Consider the following 18,847-nt stretch of genomic DNA (forward strand, 5'->3'; position numbering starts at 1 on the left):
AGCACTGCTATCCCCCACTGGCAAAGCCAGTCACAAATATCAGTTACTGAGCAAGCTGTTTGCATCTAGTTACCTGGAGCAGCTTCAGCTGGTGTTCCTTGTAGAGCAAGGTAAAAGATTTTCAAAATCTTTCCATTCACATTTATTTTTGTAATATTAAAAAACATTCTGGTGCCAGCACTTTGCTTTTTCAACATACATACGAACAGCACAGGAAGATGCTCCTCTTAACAGCATTTTAATTCACTCCGCCACCTTTGAAGCATGTGAACAAAATGATTCAATTATCTTGTTACTTCTGCATTGAACATAGGGGCAGCTGGAATAGTACAGAACACTGATAGGGGGTTAAAAGTAGGCCTGAGGGATTCAAACTAAGCATAATATTTATGCATATGCAGTAGTGGATAAGTAACTGCTTACACGGCTGTAAACAATAGCTGAGAAGCCTGAATGCAAGCTGAGGTGCTGTACTCCCCAGGGGGCCTTTTATCAAGAAGACATCCCTCAGATAGAAAGCAAAGCTAACTTTCACAGTGTTCAGCAAATAAAGGGACAACACGCAGGTGCTTAGCTATTCCCGTTTTATAGATGGGCAGAGATTCAATGATGTGCCAATGTCCTGCAAAGCAACTGGGATTAGAACCTAGCCCTGAGTCCCAGGCCTTGATCAGTCAAAGATACCTAAGAAAGTTGAGAGGCGGCTACAGATGATGAAATGACTGTCAAGTAGTCAGTATACCAAACCGTACTGGTGCAGGTCCATTAGTTTAGATAATTTGTCAACTATTAATAATCTAATATTTCATGCTATACACAGAGACTGGAATTGTTCTTATTCTACAAGGATATTTTAAATAGCAGAAAGCCAGCTGCTCTGTTTACTTTGGAAATTAGCCTCCAATGTCACCACTTTCCAAACAAAGGATTTTTTTTGTACTGCTTAATAAGTAACATTGAAGTGGAAATACTGCCATACATTCTTGACCCACTTTAGTTGGGATCAACAGCTCTGAAAACTGAAGTCCTATTTATACACAACACAGGCACCTCTGCTAATGTGTTTTATCTTCATGGTGTCTGCTGAGCCCACCCTTGCCAATTAACACTCTAGTCTCCTAGGAAGTGGAGTGACACCACCTGATCTCACCTGAATACTCCTCCTCCTCAAAGTTCGGGTGGATTTGAACCCGTAACCTGTGGGTGAATCACTTACTGACCTTGTTTTAAAAAAGGCATTTCATTCAATTGCGGTGGTGGTGGTCTTGCTGCTGGCTTGCTTTTATAAGGATAGTCATTGAATTTTCTGTCACAGATGGTATAAACCTTGGTTTTGGATCTGAACTTGAGGCCGAGCCGCCATGGCTTGCTGGAAGCCGTGAAGTAGTATAGGATGGGGTTCAGGCAGCAGTTGAAACTGACCAGGGCCAAAGTGACCCGGCGCATTTTGTAAATTAAGTTGGTAAACAGGCAACTTTGGATGAGCTGGACCCTCATCAGGAAGTGGAGTAGGTGAGTGAGATGATAAGGCAGGAAGCACAGGATGCAGATGAGCAGGATCAGGTAGATGGTCCTCGAGGCCTTCTTCTTGTGAATGCTGCGTCTGGTGTGGGCGATCCGCTTGGCGATGAGCGGGTAGCTGATGAGGATGACGGCAAACGGGATGACAAAGCCGAACAGCAAGGCACAGACATTGTAGGGCATCATGCGATGGGTCCAGCTGGTCGGCGAGAAGTTCTCAAAGCACGCAGTCGTGTTCCCTGGGCCCTTGTTGTGAAGGGGCCCCCCAAGGATAAGTGGGATCGTGATGCTTACAGCAACGAGCCAAAAGCCTGTGACCACTATCCTGTAGTGGGTGACTTTGATCCGGATGTAGGCGAAGGGGTGCAGCACGGCCACGTAACGATCCACGCAAATGCAGGTGAAGAAGGCAATGCTGACGTAGATGTTGATGTAGTACAAGGTCCCGGTGATCCTACAAGCCATATCTCCAAAGATCCAATCGTTCTGGTTCAGGTGGTAATGGATTTTAAAGGGCAGCATGCAAACAAACAAGGTATCTGCTACAGCCAGGTTGATGAGGTAGATGTAGGAGTGAGAGCTGTGCTTGACCTTGCAGATCAAAAGGCAGAGAGCCAAGACATTTTCTAGCAGTCCCAGTACAAAGACAATGCTGTAGATGATAGTGAAGAGATGGTACTGGAAGTCTGCTTCCACATAACAATCCACTATTGTTGCATTAGAGTGTCCCCCTGCCATGGCACAGGAAGTGTTGGCCATGCTTTCTGCTGCCGGAGACCAAGTTCTGTGGGGATAGCCTAGATTAGCCTCTTCTTTCCAAAAGATCAGGCGCGCTCTGTCCTGGGGTGAGAACTTGAGTTGTGGTGTTACATCAGCCAGCTCTGGTTAAAATGCAGCTAAAGCGTCTACGCTCGGTAAACCTAATAAGATAAAAATAAGCATTAGTGGGGTGGGGAAAGATTTTGTCACGTTACAATCAAAAATATCCCCTAAAACAGGAGACCGCTTGAGATTAAGCAGCCGCAGCCCCCAGCTCATCTACATTTAACAGGCAGCTGGAGGAGACCAGTTACAGGAGCCAAGTATAGAATATGTAAAGGGGACACACATTTAACTTACAATGGGCTGAAGCGTTAAATACGGGACTGTCCTTCAACAGAGCTGTGCTGAGATGGCTCCTTGCCGTGACCCCTATGGGAGTAGGGCTTTGGTTTTGCAGGGTTATGTACCATTTACTGCCCTTGGCTTGTTTCACCAGCGTGCTGACTGTGTGTAACTCCCTTTGCAATGGGAGGCAGGGGAAAGTCTTCAAGTTAAAACAGCTGAGGCTTGATTTAAAGAACTCAGGGCTAGTGCCAGGCTATTTCCCATGAACGTGCTGCATGACTTCAGCGCAACGTTAGCAGAAGCGTCCCCTCAGTCTGCATGCCCAGCTTGGGACAGCTTGCTGAGAGGTGCTCAGCACTGGTGGAAGCCAAGCCCCAGTTCTCTGAAATTAGGCATCCAAATCTGAGCATAGGACTGGGCGTAGCAGCCCTGGCTTCTGTTCCAGGCAAGTCATTTCACCTCTCTGTGCCTGTTGCCCCTCCTACCCTATGTCTTAGACTACAAGCTCGTCAGGGCAGGGGCTGTTTCTCATGACGTATCTGTACAGAGCCGAGTACAAGTGGGCTTAGATGTCAGCTGGGGCCTCTCGCTGCACCTTAATACAAATAACCTCTTGAAACAATTGGGATACCACCTCCCGGGGAGTGAGGTTTCATGTAACCCAGGCCCTAGGAAAGTAGATGCAACTATTCATTATACATTAAATGAGCACAGTCAGTCTCCTCCCACTTCCCCTCACTTGTACTGTTGTCAAGAAGTATCAAAGACGGTTATAACAGATGGGGGGAATAGTTTCATTTTGGCACTACAGGGCGAAGAGCAAGTCTGACTACACAATCTGTTGGTGGGGGGTCTTTCAAATAACAGAGGGAAAAAGGGAAATAACTGCAAAACCGAACCAGGTAAGAGAATTTCACCAGAGCAGGATCTAAACGCGCAGCGACAACTCTATGATTTGACCCTGTCCCTGACAAGAAAAAGGGCGACGGATAAATTGCAGCAGGCCTAAAACAAACATCCTGATTTATGCACACAAACAAGGAGGTTGCAATGGTCTTGGATCTATCTTAAATGTAATTCTCCATCTGAGGAGCAGCCCGGGTGATCTGAATAAATAAGAGTGATGTGTGAGTGGAGAGGATACTAGCAAATGAAGTGAGCGGTGGGGTTTTGAACAGGCTGTAGAATTTGTCTAAAGGAAATAAGAAAGGAAAGAGAGAGTAATTTTACTGACCACTAATTGAATGACGTGGAACAGAGCAGACTGAGTCAGGCAGCAGAGGTAGCACCATGCAGGAAAACAGTTTTTTTCCCATAAGTAACATTTTTAGATATTTAACTGACCACACCAACCCACTCAACTTAAAGGAAAATCTCACTCTCTCACTTCTCAAGCAGTCTTGGTGTGAGAATTGACTAGCCAAGGCACAAAATCTACTTGCCCAACATCACCATGATGAAAACAGAGACTAATAGTCTAGTTGTCTGCTGTGCGTACAATCTTGCACAGCTGTGCTAAAGCCCCCATCTAAGTAGGCATCCGAAACCAGGTCTGCCCCCGAAAGAGGACGGCAGCCTTCTCCAGCCTCACAAAAAGGAAGTGAAAATGTACGGCTGGAAGGGATCTCGAGAGGTCATCAGGTTCAGCCCGCTGTGCTGACTTGGTAAGATGAGTAACTCGGTTTAGATGTTATGGCAAAATGAGGATAAGAGAGGGAAGAAAACTCAGGACATTCCATCACTGGCTCTTTACAAACAGTTCAGCATCACAATACACGTCAGAAGTAAATAAATTTAAGTATCTTCGTTATACACAAGGGGTAGCAGCAAAATGACTCTCCCCATGTCACAAAGCTCGAAGAAGCACCTAGTTCCCCAGGTTCAGTCAACTTCTCCCTACTGTAAATAAACTAAATTGTTTACTCCTGGTTCTCCTGTTACCCTAAGGCCGCATTCTGCTAGTAAATCAGCTTGCAGGACCAGCGCCTACATTTCTTTAAAAACCCAATTCTTTCTGCTGTATTTATCAGCACCCATTTTACTTCTTGCATTTCAGCTCGGCTCATGAAAACCACCATTGTGAGATTCACTTGCCAAGCTCTCCATGGTGCAAAATTTCTGGTTTGCAAACCCAGTAGTGAAGAGGAAAAGGTCTGTTGGATTGGAAAAGAAGTTTCCATTGTTATTAATGGAAACATTTCTGTTAGTCACAGGATAAATGTGCGTTTTTACAAAATTTGAATTTCGGGTCAAATGATTTCACAGCATCCCTTGTAAAACACCAGAAATGCAAGCATTCCCCATGTCGGCATGCAGGGTCCTAGGCAGATTACATCCAAGTGGAAGGAATTAACAGCATAACAAGATATTTAAAGCCAAAAAAATAAAATAAAAGTTACTATATAAGCTGGTAAATTATTTTCAAACATTTATCATGGGTGTTGCAAACCTAATTCAGCCCGATCATTTGGAGAGGGGCTTTCCAGCTTGTATTAACATTCGCATTCCTTTAAAAAAACCCAGACACTCGCTGCCAGCTGCCCTCATCCTGTGCCATGCAGCATCTCATGGCAAATGAAGAAAGGGAAGTAAAAGAAACAAACTCACCCACCAGCCCCAGGCCACTTTATCTCATGCGAAAATTCCAACGAACACACGGGATCCTCTGAAGACGCTTCACAAAGCAGAGGCTTGATGCTGAGCTCTCCTGGCTGAAGTGTAGCACCAGAATGAAGTCACCTTGCAAAGCATACGGCAAAACCCTCCAACCGTGCTCTGCAGAGAGAAACCACAGGAAGTGCAGAGGTAGGCCAAGAGTTCCAGTTCATACTCGGAATCGGCCGGTAGGTGAACAGAACATTTCACATCATGCCCAGCATGTGTCATGTTAAACTACAATGAGATGAGTTTCAGTTTCGCCAGCGAGCGAAAGGCAGTCTTCCCGTGCGCCAGCGAGCGAAAGGCAGTCTTCCCGTGCGCCAGCGAGCGAAAGGCAGTCTTCCCGTGCGCCAGCGAGCGAAAGGCAGTCTTCCCGTGCGCCAGCGAGCGAAAGGCAGTCTCCCCGTGCGCCAGCGAGCGAAAGGCAGTCTTCCCGTGCGCCAGCGAGCGAAAGGCACAGTCCCATGTTCATTCACAACTGCGACAGGCAGCTGAGCTACTAGACTGCCCTGCCCCCACCACCACAGCAGAGAACACTAATGCTTCCAAATCATGGGCCGGTACTTGACTTTAGCCTGAGCCTAAATCCGATTCATTTCACTTGTGATTTTATCTGTATTTTAACCAATGCTTTTCCTGGTAAGGAGAAATGGCAATGATGTGGCAAGGTTTAGGCCACTGGTCAACTCCTTTCCAGGGAAACAGTTGCCTAAATTTGATCGATAGCATCAGATTTCCTGTGTGTCTGTATCTATGTGGAGTTCAGATACCTAGGTGAGTCCAAAACAACATGAGAGCTGGTCCCTTAACCGTTCTGCAATACATCCAGTCTCTAGGGTAACGACAGGGTGAGTCCAATGCTCCACAAGCAGATGCACAAAGCATTGTATAACATCAGTCGGCACCGCCCCTACTGAGATACCGACGTTAACCTTCCCGACTGCGTGGAAGGGATTGTGTGGCATTTTCCGGGGCTCCTTGGAACTGCCCATGGCACTGTTAGTGCTAAGAATGCAGCTCCCGACTCACCCGTGTGCAACTGGGATTAGAAACCAAAGAAAGAAAGTGAGTAGGAACCAACCCGCTGTGTATGAAAGGAGTGAATAAAGTGGAAAATTTTTACCTCTCCTGCAGTGGGTGGAAGAAGTGAGTCCACTGATAAACCTGCTACCGGCAACGGTAAAGGGCTGAAATCCTTCACTTCACCATCACCATCACCAACGCACAACCCCGCCTGTCAAGGAGTTAGTTGCAAGATTGTGCAGTGTGCATTAAGTATTTTTCATTTGTCTGAACAGGTTACTGGGTATCTAGTCCAACCCCCCAATAACAAAAAGCACCCTCTGACCCTGAGGAGCAGAATGTAGGCTCTGAACACCAGCTCTGCAGTCAAGGAGATAGCTTGTCACAGGGTCTTCGAGTTTAGTCTCATTTCCTGTATATCACAAGCCACCACCACCCAGCAACCAAAAGGAAACCAAATATTACAGCCCTCTGGAACCTCAACTTTGTGCCACAGGCAGAGAATGGAAGGACCAAGATGCCCCGATGCCCAAAGTTGCCGCAAATGGCAGGGAAATGAGTAAGTGAGCTAGACCCTGATAATCTTGGCAGGTCACTTGCAGCCACACACTGCAGCAGAAGGTAGGGGGAAAATAACCACCTACAGTCACTGACATTCTCAATAATTGCAACCCAGGCACAGGGGGAGGAGGAGCTAATTAATAAAGTTGACATTAGGCACCGTCAATGTGCACCAAATATGATTTTTGCAGCAGGACCCGGCCAAGCACTAGTGTTTAACTGAGCGATACGGTCGCTTTCTTTTGGGAAAACCACAAGACCCTGATGTTTGCACCAACCAAGCCATAAGACACCCCAAAGCTTTAAAAGAGGTAAAGCAAAAGGCAGAGCAAGATGATGTTGTATAAGAATAACTCCTGCTTCAGTCTCTCTGCCTAAAACTTTTGCCACAAAGATGAGCAGTGGCATAATATGCCAGCCTCCAGCACACCTAGGTACTCAACCGCCTGCGGCATGGGCCGTTGCACACAGAGCCCCCTCAAGGAAGGCTGGTGTTTTGGGGCCATTCACAAGCCAGACCAATTAATACACAATATGATGTGGACTGTATCAGACCTAGTCATAAAATAGGCAAAACTTGAGGTTTAAGTGTCACAAAAAATGATCCTGTTTAATAATAATAATAAAAAAAAAGGTATCTGTGTGTTCACCACCACGCTATGCTCCTGTATTGATTCCCGTGTGCTCTGTGCACTGATAAGCCTGCTGTCAGTCCCGCACATTAATAACTGTAATACAGTTGCAGCAAAATGTCCGATTATCAAAAAAAATTAGCTAGCATAATTTGTTAGTCTCTAAGGTGCCACAAGTACTCCTCATGCTTTTTGATAATACTTGAGTGTTTCTATTGTCCTAGCAAATTTTTCTTAAACAAATAGATCTTCTCTGGCTTTTGCAAATGACCCCAATTAATAAAGGCCATTATTACTTTTCCGCAATTTTCCATGTCTTGTCCACAACTCAGCTGCAATTAGTTGACAATCATCCCGCAATTCAAGTTGGGCTTTCACTGTGTCTCCTGTTGGTCTGCAAGACGACAGGGATTACAAAGAAGAGGGGTAGAGAGGAGACCCCCATTCTGCGTCTGTGCCCTGGGGAAGTGACACCCCTCCGCACACACAGGTCCCTTCCCTGTATGTTGGTGGAGGCAGGAGGTGAGGGGAAGACAGTATGTGAGCGCATAGCCAGTGGTATGACCCAAGTAGCTCAGAATCTACAAACCAACCAGCTGTCGGTCGCCCAGAGTTACCAATCCTTCCAAGCCTCTGGGCACGTGGACAAACGACGTGGCGATGCCTCTAGCCACAATCAATGGGGTTTATTGAGACCCGGCTGCGTATCAGCATACAAAGCGAGTTCTGGAAATCTCTGCAACACGGCCCCCACCAACCGAGTTCTTTCAGGCACAGCTGCACGTCTCACAGGGCCGCTATTCTGCTGCGTTACCTTCTGTGTCCACGTCTGTGAGGAGAAAAAGGGAAAACATTGATGGGGAAAGAAAGAAAAACCCAGCCCCACCTGAAAGCACTTAAGTTTGGGTTTCTTCATTTCCTGCCTGGGCTCCGTCCCCACAAACGCGGGCAGATGGCGGGTGGCTCGGCAGCCAGCGCTTCTTGGGAGAAGTGCCATTCGAACAGGCCAAAACCGACAAGCTGCAGCGTTTTCAAGGCCCGCCCAAGAGCTCTGCTTTGCCTCCAGGCTGGTTGTGTGGCTCTTTGTTTCCCTGCTTCTTGTTCCCCGAGTCCTGCTCTGGCGCCTCCAAGAAAAATCAAAGGAGGCCTCGTCTGCTGCTGCGAGGGATGAAACCTAACCCCAGTTTAACAGAGCCTCGGGGAGCCCTGGCTGCCACGGAGCGGTCCCAGGGAGGGCTAGCTGAGATGGACGCTCTGTGTTTGTTAAGGCCGCTTCATACCAGCTCAGCCCGGCCCTGGTGAATCGCTGGCTAACGAGGAGAGGAAGATTCTACAAGGAGCTGCAGAGAGAGGAAGTGGCTCCCAGGGAGGGCACCCCAGAGAGATCCTGTAGAAGGTGAACCATTGACGTCCATTTGTCCCCACCCCGCCTGTAGAAGGGAATGGAGTTTAGTTTATTCACTGCAGCTGCCGTGTGCCTGGAGACAGCTCGGGGGTCCGAAGGCCTCTCTCTACGCAGCATAGGATCACCAGTTACACAAGCTTCTCCATATCGCAACCCTCCATCATTTGTGCCCTCATCGCTGACCTGGCCAGGTAGGGCACAGTGCTGTGTAGCTGTCAGGACACCTGGGTTCTACTCCAGGCTTCTGCCTCGGAGCCCATGCCACTATGGGCAAGTCAGTTTTGCCTCTCCGTGCCTCAGTTTCCCCATCATTGGCAGTAATACACGTCTTTATAAAGGGCTGTGAGAGCTATGGATGAAGTAGCTCCTTTAGGTACTTGATGATTGTATCATTTCACAATGGTGGCTCGCATCTGTCACTACAGCAACGCTCGTTAGGAAGTAATTCGATGCCCCCCTCCTTCTCCCTTGGAGCGGATCGCTAATCTCATCAGAAACAAGTGTTTATGGCAAAGATTTCATCGATTCCCTTTAATGGGACACTAACACAGAGGCTGTATTCGATTTAGAAATAGGATAGTCTTTGCCCCATCAAGACACCATCTTATCACATTCTGCCTGCAATAAAATCACGTTTATCGTTCAAACCAGTTAATATCCTCCCTCCCTACAGGGGATATGAATTTTGGATTGTATGAATTCATAATCTGTTAGGAGAAACAGATGAACTTAAAAAAAAAAAGCCAATCAAGCAGTACCTGAAATAAACAGCTTAGAATAGATACCATGTCTCCGACCCCAGGGACCCCCTGGATTTCTGTCTGCTGTTCTCGAGAGGTTAAGCAACAGGCCTTATCATTACGGGTTCTGTGCAGGAACACCCCGGTGAGAGGTGGGAATGAAGATGCAAGAGCAAATTCTGGATGGTGCCCACTACCCTTCTCAGCCCGCTATTAAACGTTTAAAGAGGGTAATAGCTCTACTCGTTATGTGCAAGAGCCTAAGAGCCTCAAACCCTGGGTTCTGTTCCTGTCTCGGGGAGGGCAGGGGCCAGGTAGTTGAGCGCAGGGGACCAGGTGCCAGAATTACTGGATCCTAGACTTCGCTCAGCAACTGATTTGCTCTGTGACCTCGGGCAAGTTGCTGCACCTCCTTTGCCTCAGTTTCCCCATAATGCTCACGTGGGTATAACGAGGCTTCATTAGTTCGTCTGTACTGACAGCCCCGTTCATCTGAGAAGCTCAAAGCCCTTTGCAAATTGTATGATGAATGTTTTACCAACGGAGGAAACTGACCAGGAAACGCACCCGTCCACGATGTCCCATTGCAACGAGCGCCCATTACGACTTCGGCACTCAGTGGACCGTGGCTATAAATAGCCCGTGAGATGAATAATGGCGAAGATGGTTTTGATAGCAAGGCTGGGGCGGGTTACTGCTGCCTTCAGAGGCAGATCAGACTCCACTGAAGGAGTCTTGCGATGCTCGGTGTTCCCTCTGACCCGCACTCCATGGATTCACTTACCAGCGTCGTCATACTCCACAGATTTCAGGAAGAGTCCAGCTGCCGGAGCCATGGTGTTTAGTGGATAAGCCAGCGGGTCTCTCATCTCTAATAGTTCCTTTATGTGATAAGGAGCCAGCCTGCCTTGGCCAACTGCTACCAGAGCCCCTGCCATCCTTCGTACCTGAAACGACAGAGAATTCAGCTTAGAAATACCGCCCCATCGTCGCCCTTGTAAAAAGCAGACGTGAAAACCCTCTGCCCGGCATCTGATGCCTTCAGCGTAACCCAGCAGGGCCCAGGGGCATGTAACGTTCCAGAACTACCAGTGCCAGGGAGTGATGCTTCACGCCCTGCAGTTCAGGGAGCCATGCCTGGTCCTTGCCATCCTGAAAGGAGTCCTGCCAACACACACTAGTTGAGAAGAAGTGGCCCAAAAGGACCAAGCAAATTCCAGCACTGGCGCCCCTTGCTCAAAGGAAGATCAGATAAACCAGCCCCTGCAAGAACGCGTTGCCTCTCTGGGGCCTCTTCTGCAGGTATTTTTAGTGCCACCACTGGCTGTGGCATCTCCCTGCCAAGCCAGCTGCAGGAAGCTCCCACCACTCATCCCAGCTAACTCTGTCCCTCTGTCTGGACCCAAAGGGCTCTGGGCGAATCCTGAGAGGGGCTGAGTGGGAATTAAGGGGACTCAGGCCCTAGGAGGAGATTCCAAGCTCCATGGTCTATTCTATGCTGGGCTTCTTTACTGAGAGCCAACCCAGAGGCTCCATCACGGCGCAGACCCGCTGGGTGTGTCTACACTGCGATGAAACACCCACAGCTGGCCTGTGTCCGCTGACTTGGGCTCACGGGGCTGTAAAACTGCAGTGGAGACGTTCAAGATCAAGCAGGAGCCCAGGGTCTGGGACTTACCCCCCGTCACGGGGACTCAGAGCCCAGGCTCCAGCCTGAGTCCAAATGTTCACACTGCAATTTTGCAGCCCCACAGCCTGGGTCAGCCGCACCTGCTTTAGTGCGGTGTAGACATACCCAAAGAGAACCAGGCCGAGACCAGTCACCCCGAAGAGCCCTGACTCTCTGTCCAGAGTGTGGCAGCCTGGAGCTTCCACATCCCCCACAAGCACCCCTTGGCCTTGCTCTTTTAACTCTCAGGGTCTGTCTACACTGCAACACAACCGCAGGATAGAGAACTCGAGTCGGCCGGCTCTGGGTTTGCTAACCTGGGACTTGAGCGTCTACACCCATTCGTAAGGCCAGGTTAGGAATCGTTGAAACCCAACCTGGGGCTCCAGCATCTACACTGCATTATGCAGGTCCGAGTCCAGCCAGGCATATCCCAGACGGCCTAGTGCCCTCCCGCAACATGGCCACTCTTGCCCTTTGTTCATGGGGCCGCGCGGGAAAACTGGGCTGTCCACCAAACCTGACCGTTCAGAGGACAAAAAGTCAGCCCAGGGGATTGTGGGATACTCCCCGAGCATGAATGGCTGTGTCTACACTGCAAAGCAGTAGAGCTTAGGGGTGGAGGCTCTAAGCCTGGGTCTATGGGGTCCTGGGACAGAGCCGTGTGTGTGTACACGGAAGAGGGGCTAGGGGTGCAAACCCTGGGCTTGCACTGCAGTGTAGACATGCCCTGAGACCCTGCGTTTGTGACACCCCCTCACGCACGGCTCCTGCTCCCCCAATCTGCTGGTGAGCTCCAGCAGCTGCCCCCCATCTCCAGCCTGCAGGGGGCAGGACACTGCACGGCCGCGGATCTCCAGCCTGCAGGGGGCAGGACACTGCACGGCCGCAGATCTCCAGCCTGCAGGGGGCAGGACACTGCACGGCAGCGGTAGCTCTGCTGTGATTTGTCTGCCCTGCTCAGTGGTGCCCTGGGACTGCAGGCAGCAGTGCCAGAGGCCACCAACACCACAAATCAGCACAGTGACCTCTAGTGGCCAAAGAAGGAGGGGTGAACTGCAGACAATATTCCTAGGCCCTCTGCATTATATCATGAGAGCCCTCCTTGCAGTAGGGTGACCAGACAGCAAGTGTCAAAAATCGGGACGGGGGTGGGGGGTAATAGGATCCTATAGAAGAAAAAGACCCCAAAATCGGGACTGTCCCTATAAAATCAGGACATCTGGTCACCCTAGCTTGCAGTGATACTGAGAGGGCCGGGGACGCTGAAACTTTCTGCTACATAGCAACGCTGCCTCTCACTGGAGCGCACGCGTGGGCAGAGCGAGAGCTGAGCAGAGGCGAGGAACAGCAGCGCCCACACATCCCTCTGTGGTAGGAAACTAACGAGCACGCGACAGAGCTGGGCTTTCAAACTCAAGTTATGCAACCAACCTTGTTTCCAGGCGGGGGAGACTCGGGGGCTCGTGTCTCTCTCAAAAAGCCAAAAACAAGTGAGTCAGATGAGGAAGAAATGCCCCCGCAGCCGGCAATTTGATATTTCAAACACCTTCTCTGATCTGCATCTAACACCTCCCCACTGCCACTTGCTAATTTCATCCACAGCTACATGGAGAAGCTTGGCCTCATGTCCATCACCTGAGCACCTAGGCTAACAGTTGTTCTTTCCCTCTCTGTCCCCGGAACCGAAGGTGTTGCAGGGATGCCACTGGCACTTGCATCCATCGGTGCCTCCTGTCCCAAGGTGCCCAAAAGTCAGCAGCCTCCTACGCCAGAGGCATTGAGCATCTCTGCAGACAGGCCGTGCGTGGACTGCTGCCTGGCACGGGCGGCAGAAGCCAATGCCACAGCCTGACAGCTCCTCCTCAAAAAGGGCACATCTACCAACATGCAGGAGGAGCGAAGCTAAAAACTAGAGCACCAAGGATGCGTATAGGACTGAGGTCTGCTGACGGGAGGCGCTGTCACTCGTTAAGAGAGGATCTGATAGATTGGAAGCTCTTTGGGACAGGACGGTCTTTTACTTCCATGTTCCATGGTCCATGAATGCGGCTCATGGGCACTATGGTAATACAAATAATTAATCATCATAATCATAGGCCCAACACCTCAGTCCCCTTAAGCCGGCTGTGACAGGGTTTGGGATGGGCCTTGGTTTCCATACGGCTGCTAGGAAGTGAAACCCAGTGTCGTGTTTTTCAAGGCACTGACTGCCCAGCAGCTAGTTAGTTACAGACGGGAGCTGGACAGGTGTCACTGCTAGCAGCCAAGCAGCAAAACCATCAGCAACAGCCGGGCCCATATCCTCTCCAGGCAAAGCTCTGGAGGGGCAGGAGAGTGGGCATTGGCAGTGATCCTGTTCAAAGCGCACAGTGCAGCTGGAGAAAGGAGATGACGGGATTTCACAGCCCCCACAAGAGTTACTGCACAAAATGGAAACTGTCCACCCACTGGCACTAGCAGCGCATCAGCCGGTGTTCCTTTAAGACGGGGCGGGGAGCTGACTCCGCCAGAGGGATGCTCAGTGCTTTCTGCGTATCAGCCCCTTTGAAGGCATCTCAAAGTGGGCACCTCGGAAAGCCCCAGGTTGGCCTTTCCAAAGCCCTCTGCTCTGCTCCCACGGGCAGGCCCTGCGGCTCCCCTCAGGCCGTAGGACATGGCAGTCTCTGCCCCAAAGAGCTCACGGTCTAACGGACAAGCCGTAAGAGATGGACGAAATTAACAAGTGGGTGGTGCAAGGAGCCAGCCCGCAGCCGAGCTCTCAACAGGCCCGGTGCCCAGGAGTTCTCCCAATGCTTTGTTACGAGAACGTGAGCCTGAGTGAGGAGCCCTGGGCCATAATCCCCCTAGTACAGCCAGCGGGTGCTGCGAGGGCTTCGGCCGTCTCAGGGCAAAGCTAGCCCAGCAGGGACCGGGGGGATGCAAGGCACTGTAGAAATGCTAGACGGTATTTGGCCTTTGCTCAGGGCCAGGGAGCGCTGTTCGGCCTTTCACAGGAGGGGACACTGCCATTTTGCTTTTATGCAAAAAGCACATTAAAAAGTTACTTGCTCCCTTTTATACTGTTGGCAGCCTGTCCTCAGCCGTGTCACTGTCTCCTCCCGAGCTACCAATCAGCTCCCCCACAGCCTTCCCCCGCATGACTCAAGGGGAAAATGATTCCAGCATCCATGCCATGAAAAGCTGCCTCGCCCTGCCTTCTGTGCTTGCTACTGTCTCTGCTCTCTCTCCATGACAGCCCAAGGCGTTGGCTTAGCCGTCTCAGCAGAAGGTTTTTCAATACCTTGTCTCCCTTCACCCCCAAGAATCAGAGCAGGCCTAACTGAGATTTCACACACAAACTCTAATGCAGGTAGCTACGTGTGTACAGGACTTTTGTACAAACCCTTAAAAACCAGGGTCCCGTCTGGCTATGAAAGACCCTAGGACATCTTTCATAAGAGCAGGGTTTGCCCTGGTGTCTGCCCACTCGCTGTCATGCACGGTGTTCCCTAGCTCCCTGCCAACCCAGAGGCAGCTGCATTGCAGATCACAGGGCTGCTGGCTGCGTGTAAATAGTTAGGGGAGCATTTGGGGATGAAAACTGCTAGAGAAATCGGAATTCTATCACAGTTAATAACTTTGCATCAGGAATTTCCAGCCCTTAGGATCCTCCTTTTTTTTGGTGACCTATAAAGGTGGAAATAAAATTATGCTGGCCCCCTATTTATTTAGCTTCTTTATCGTGCCACCCGCTAAAGAAAAACAGAACTGTCAGGAATATCGAGTCTGATTTTGCTGGAGGAGCCGGAAACCTTGAGTTGGGACTTCCTCAGCCCTTACCTGAAGGGGCGGGGGATGGTTAAACTTTAACAAAAATGTCTTTTCTCCCCAATGTTGGGCAGGCGTTTGAGTTAAAGGGGGGTTATGATTATTTAGTATTTGAATTGTGATAGTGCCTAGGAGCTTCTGTCACATCTCATCTAAAAGGATCCCTCTTCTCCATTGCTCTGCGTCCACTTCCTTGAGAGTGGAGATCCCATAGTCCTTTAAGCTCCCCAGTCAATCACAGAATCTTCCAGGAAAAGCAGAGTAGACACAACCTGAACTGCTAATGTAATAAAAAAAGGAGACACAAAAACTAAAAGCCCAGGCTCCTTCCTGCCCTTTATGCAGTTCATCATGCTGCAGCAGCAAAGGACACAATCACGTCCTGAAAGCCACCTTTTGGGGCTGCCTACTGCCTGACCCTCCTTCCCTCTTGCCATCTGAGCCAAGAAAAAACTCAGCACCTCCCTTCTGAGCAGGGCTGAGGAAAGCTCCTGTCTGCTGACAGCACTTCCAGAAACAGTCTGGCAGGCTCTGAGCTGGCACCTTTGCAGTGTAGCTGCTCTCCCAGGAGCACTGACTGCGCTCATCAGAGGGATACAGGGCTGAGTTTGCTAGCTAGGCTGCACGAGCAACTCCCAGACTGTCTTAGAGCTGGGGAAGACCTGGGGTCAGCTCACTGCATGACTGTGGGCAAGTCAATTTGCCCTCGAGAAGTTTAATGTGCAAAGGGCTTGGAGATCCCCAGGAACATAAAAGGAGAAAGAGAGGAGCAGGTTCCAAAACCAGGCAGCCAGCTCCTAACAGGGCCAACCAGCAGGAGAGAAGGTTCAGCGGGGGTCACTGACGTGCTTGGGACTTCATCCATTGTGCCCACTGCCCGTGGGAACAGCCGCTCAAGGATTCCTAGACGTCTGCAATGCACAGAAGCCCCAACACGTAATTTCACCTGGCTCAGCAGCGACCAGCCTTTCAAGCTGGGCGCTGTGTTTGGTGAGGTCCCGCAAGACCCCTCCTCAACAGGGCTGAAGCTTTGCAATTGTCTGTCTAGTATCCTGGGCACTGAAAGGAAAGTGACCACGCAGGCTCAGGGGAGACACCAGGTGTAGTGTTCTAAATGCCTTTGTGTCACACATCGCAGGGATGGGGAGTCCCACTGACATTTGGAGTTGGGCCACAAAACATGCTACTGATGCAGCACTTGCTTGTGGTCCCCCACCCACTGCTATCTCATCACCTCCCGTGGGTCTCTCCAGATTTTCCACTAGCTGATTTTACCAGCAACCCATGAGCGCAGACCGACTCTGTATGAGGGAATCAGATCAAACACACAGGGGCCCAGCTGACACGCTTACTTGTGCAAACAGCTGTTGTGCAAACGCAAGTCTCCCTCTGTACGTGCAATCAGTTGTGCCCACACAGAAGGGAAGGCTGTCCCCCTCCCCCTACACACACACGGGCACACACACACGGGAAGGCTGGGGCTAACATCTGAGTTCCAGTTAGATTTGTTTTATTAGGCTGTTTGTGCCCTTGCAAGAAAAAATGTAAAGCAAATCCTGCAGGGACCTAAGCGCAACACTATAACAGAGGAGGAAACAATTATCCAGGAGGTTGCGTTTACAGTGCAGTAAACTCAGCTAATCGGGTTTGTCCTTGTTAAACCCACGCACAGGTCAAACGAGCGAGGAGTTATTTATATGAAGACAAAGCACCATCACTTTCCCACTAATGCCTTAATCCAATCAAAGCAGCCGGCTCCCAGTGCAGTTAGCAACTAGGGGTTTGGGTTCGGTCTCTAATATTCAGATTGATGGGCCAACCCAGCACGGATCTTCCCTGCTCAAGCCAGCTAGGTCTTTTCTAAGATCCTACATTTCAGCATGGATCAAACAAACCAGGTCTGACTGTGAAGAAACGACCCTTCCGGACACGCACTATTTTACATTTTCCCCACTAGAGGTCACTGCCTGCTGTGAATCTAACTCCGATGCTGGCTACCCCAGGGATCTGGGATAGTCACGCGCCCCGCAGCCTCACGGGGCAAACACATTACACTCCTCGTGACAGTTCTCCTGGGGTGCCCCACCCTGCTTCCCTTGTCAAATGCACCCTGACTGCACCAGCGGGTAGGTCGGTGCACACAGTTCAAAGCTGAGCTGGGTTTCTGCAGGGATGGGGGAGGTGGTCATAGCTGTCTGCAGTAGATAGTTGGGCAGAGATGGAGCGTGGAGGGCCCAGAACATCACCGCCCGAGACTGGGACCTCCTAATTCCTAAAACACTCCACTTGGAGGGAGACAATCTCTCTCTCTTAATTGTCTTTCCCAGGAACAGGGAATGGGCTAGTCCTTCCCATGCCCTGAAGGTCTCCCCCATTTCGAGCCCATTGCTGCTCTGCCTTGGCCACTCAGTCACTAGGCGCCTGCAGCCAGGGAGTTTAAGAAGCTGCTCGGCCCGTGATGAAAACAAAGCTGGTCCGCCGTAATGAAATCCCAAAGAGCTGCTTATCGCTCCCAGAAAAAAGACCAAGCAGCCCTCTCTCTGCAGCTCGCTGCCACCAGAATGGGACCATAGCTGAGACCCACCGACCAAGAATTGCCAACTCTTTCCTAACAATGAGCTCCATTAAACTGCGGAGCAGCCTCTCCCGGGAGGGAGGGGTGGAAATGTGGTGAAAACCCCACTCCTGAGTCATTAATGCAGACAGGACAAAGCTAGAGAACAGGGCAGAGAAGGGAACAATCCTGCAGTAGGGAATAATCTCCCTGGGACAGGAACCACACGGCATAATGGAGCTTCTCCATCTCTCCTTTCTATAGTTCTGAGTAGTATTTCATGACCCAAAACACAAGTGAAAACTGCAGACTGTCCTCACTAGGCTCAGCATCGTAACACAGAGTGAGACTGCCTGGCGATTGGCTGCAGCCACTCAAACCGTAGGGAAACGGCAAGGTAGTTTGGAGAAAAATTACAACTCCCACCCACATGGCCTGGAACCTCCAGTCATTTTAGGAACAAACTTAGAGGTTCTGGTTCTACTGGCCCAAACGCTGAAATAAGAACATCTGGGTTCTATTCCCGGCTCTGCTATGGATTCACTGCGTGGCCAGAGGAGTCACGGCGTCTCTTTGCCTCAGTTTCCCCATCTGTAAAACAGGGAAGACACCTCCCAAGGATGTAGCGAAGTTTGCTTAGTGCTTTGAGACGCTTGGGTGAAAGGGGCTGACGGCGGGTAGAGCTGTATCACCATCGCGGCACTACACCGTACCTGCCTGTAGAGGAATGATCTGCTCTTGAATTCTAGCTCCCAGAACTGCAGTCCCCTAGAAAAAGAAACAAAAGATCAGTTTTTAAAATTCTCTCTCTCAAGCCAGCCACCCGCAGTCCCAAGAGGGACTGTAAATCACTGGTCAATTACAGGCAGGCAGGAGAATCAATGCGAAGCCGTGAGTTTCCACTTCTGATGTAAAGAGCCCTCATTGATCCCCAACACTGAACAGTGACAGCTTCCTCCAGAGCCCAGATTCTCCAGCGGGAACGACGCTGAACTTGCAAACGGTCAGTTATGCAGTGAGCAAAGCTGCAGAGAGCACTCCCCAGCCCTCCACTCGCGTACAGCTAAACGGGCCAAGTTCACAGTCTTGGAGTAAGAGAAACAGCACTGGCTGAAATAAAGGAGACACCTTTGTCAGGGAACTGGCAGAGCAGATTTATGGGGGAAG

The 18,847-nt window shown here is 50.2% G+C and overlaps 2 protein-coding genes across 4 annotated transcripts in view; both read right to left on the minus strand.

The window, feature by feature from the left end:
- Window positions 1-127: 127 nt before the first annotated feature.
- Window positions 128-8,022, minus strand: LOC123354167 (lysophosphatidic acid receptor 6-like). Of its 3 annotated transcripts, XM_044995895.1 has the most exons (3): window positions 6,410-8,022; window positions 5,236-5,339; window positions 128-2,441 (listed from the first exon to the last, which is right to left on the minus strand). In XM_044995895.1, the coding sequence occupies exon 3, from the start codon at window positions 2,278-2,280 to the stop codon at window positions 1,213-1,215; it is 1,068 nt and encodes a 355-aa protein (XP_044851830.1). In that variant the 5' UTR covers window positions 2,281-2,441; window positions 5,236-5,339; window positions 6,410-8,022; the 3' UTR covers window positions 128-1,212. The 3 variants fall into 3 exon arrangements, with proteins under 3 accessions (XP_044851830.1, XP_044851831.1, XP_044851829.1); XM_044995896.1 differs by having other exon boundaries at window positions 5,240-8,022; XM_044995894.1 differs by having other exon boundaries at window positions 5,236-8,022.
- A 147-nt stretch (window positions 8,023-8,169) lies between these two features.
- PUSL1 (pseudouridine synthase like 1) overlaps window positions 8,170-18,847 on the minus strand; it is a 63,681-nt gene continuing 53,003 nt past the window's right edge. Inside the window, exons 6-8 of the mRNA XM_044995897.1 lie at window positions 18,394-18,448; window positions 10,432-10,594; window positions 8,170-8,331 (exon numbers count right to left, since the gene is read on the minus strand). Coding sequence (XP_044851832.1) covers window positions 8,300-8,331; window positions 10,432-10,594; window positions 18,394-18,448 — 250 coding nt within the window. The 3' untranslated portion in view covers window positions 8,170-8,299. The remainder of the gene's footprint in view (window positions 8,332-10,431; window positions 10,595-18,393; window positions 18,449-18,847) is intronic.

Source organism: Mauremys mutica, chromosome 21, assembly GCF_020497125.1.
Source record: "Mauremys mutica isolate MM-2020 ecotype Southern chromosome 21, ASM2049712v1, whole genome shotgun sequence".
NCBI classification, from domain to species: domain Eukaryota; kingdom Metazoa; phylum Chordata; order Testudines; family Geoemydidae; genus Mauremys; species Mauremys mutica.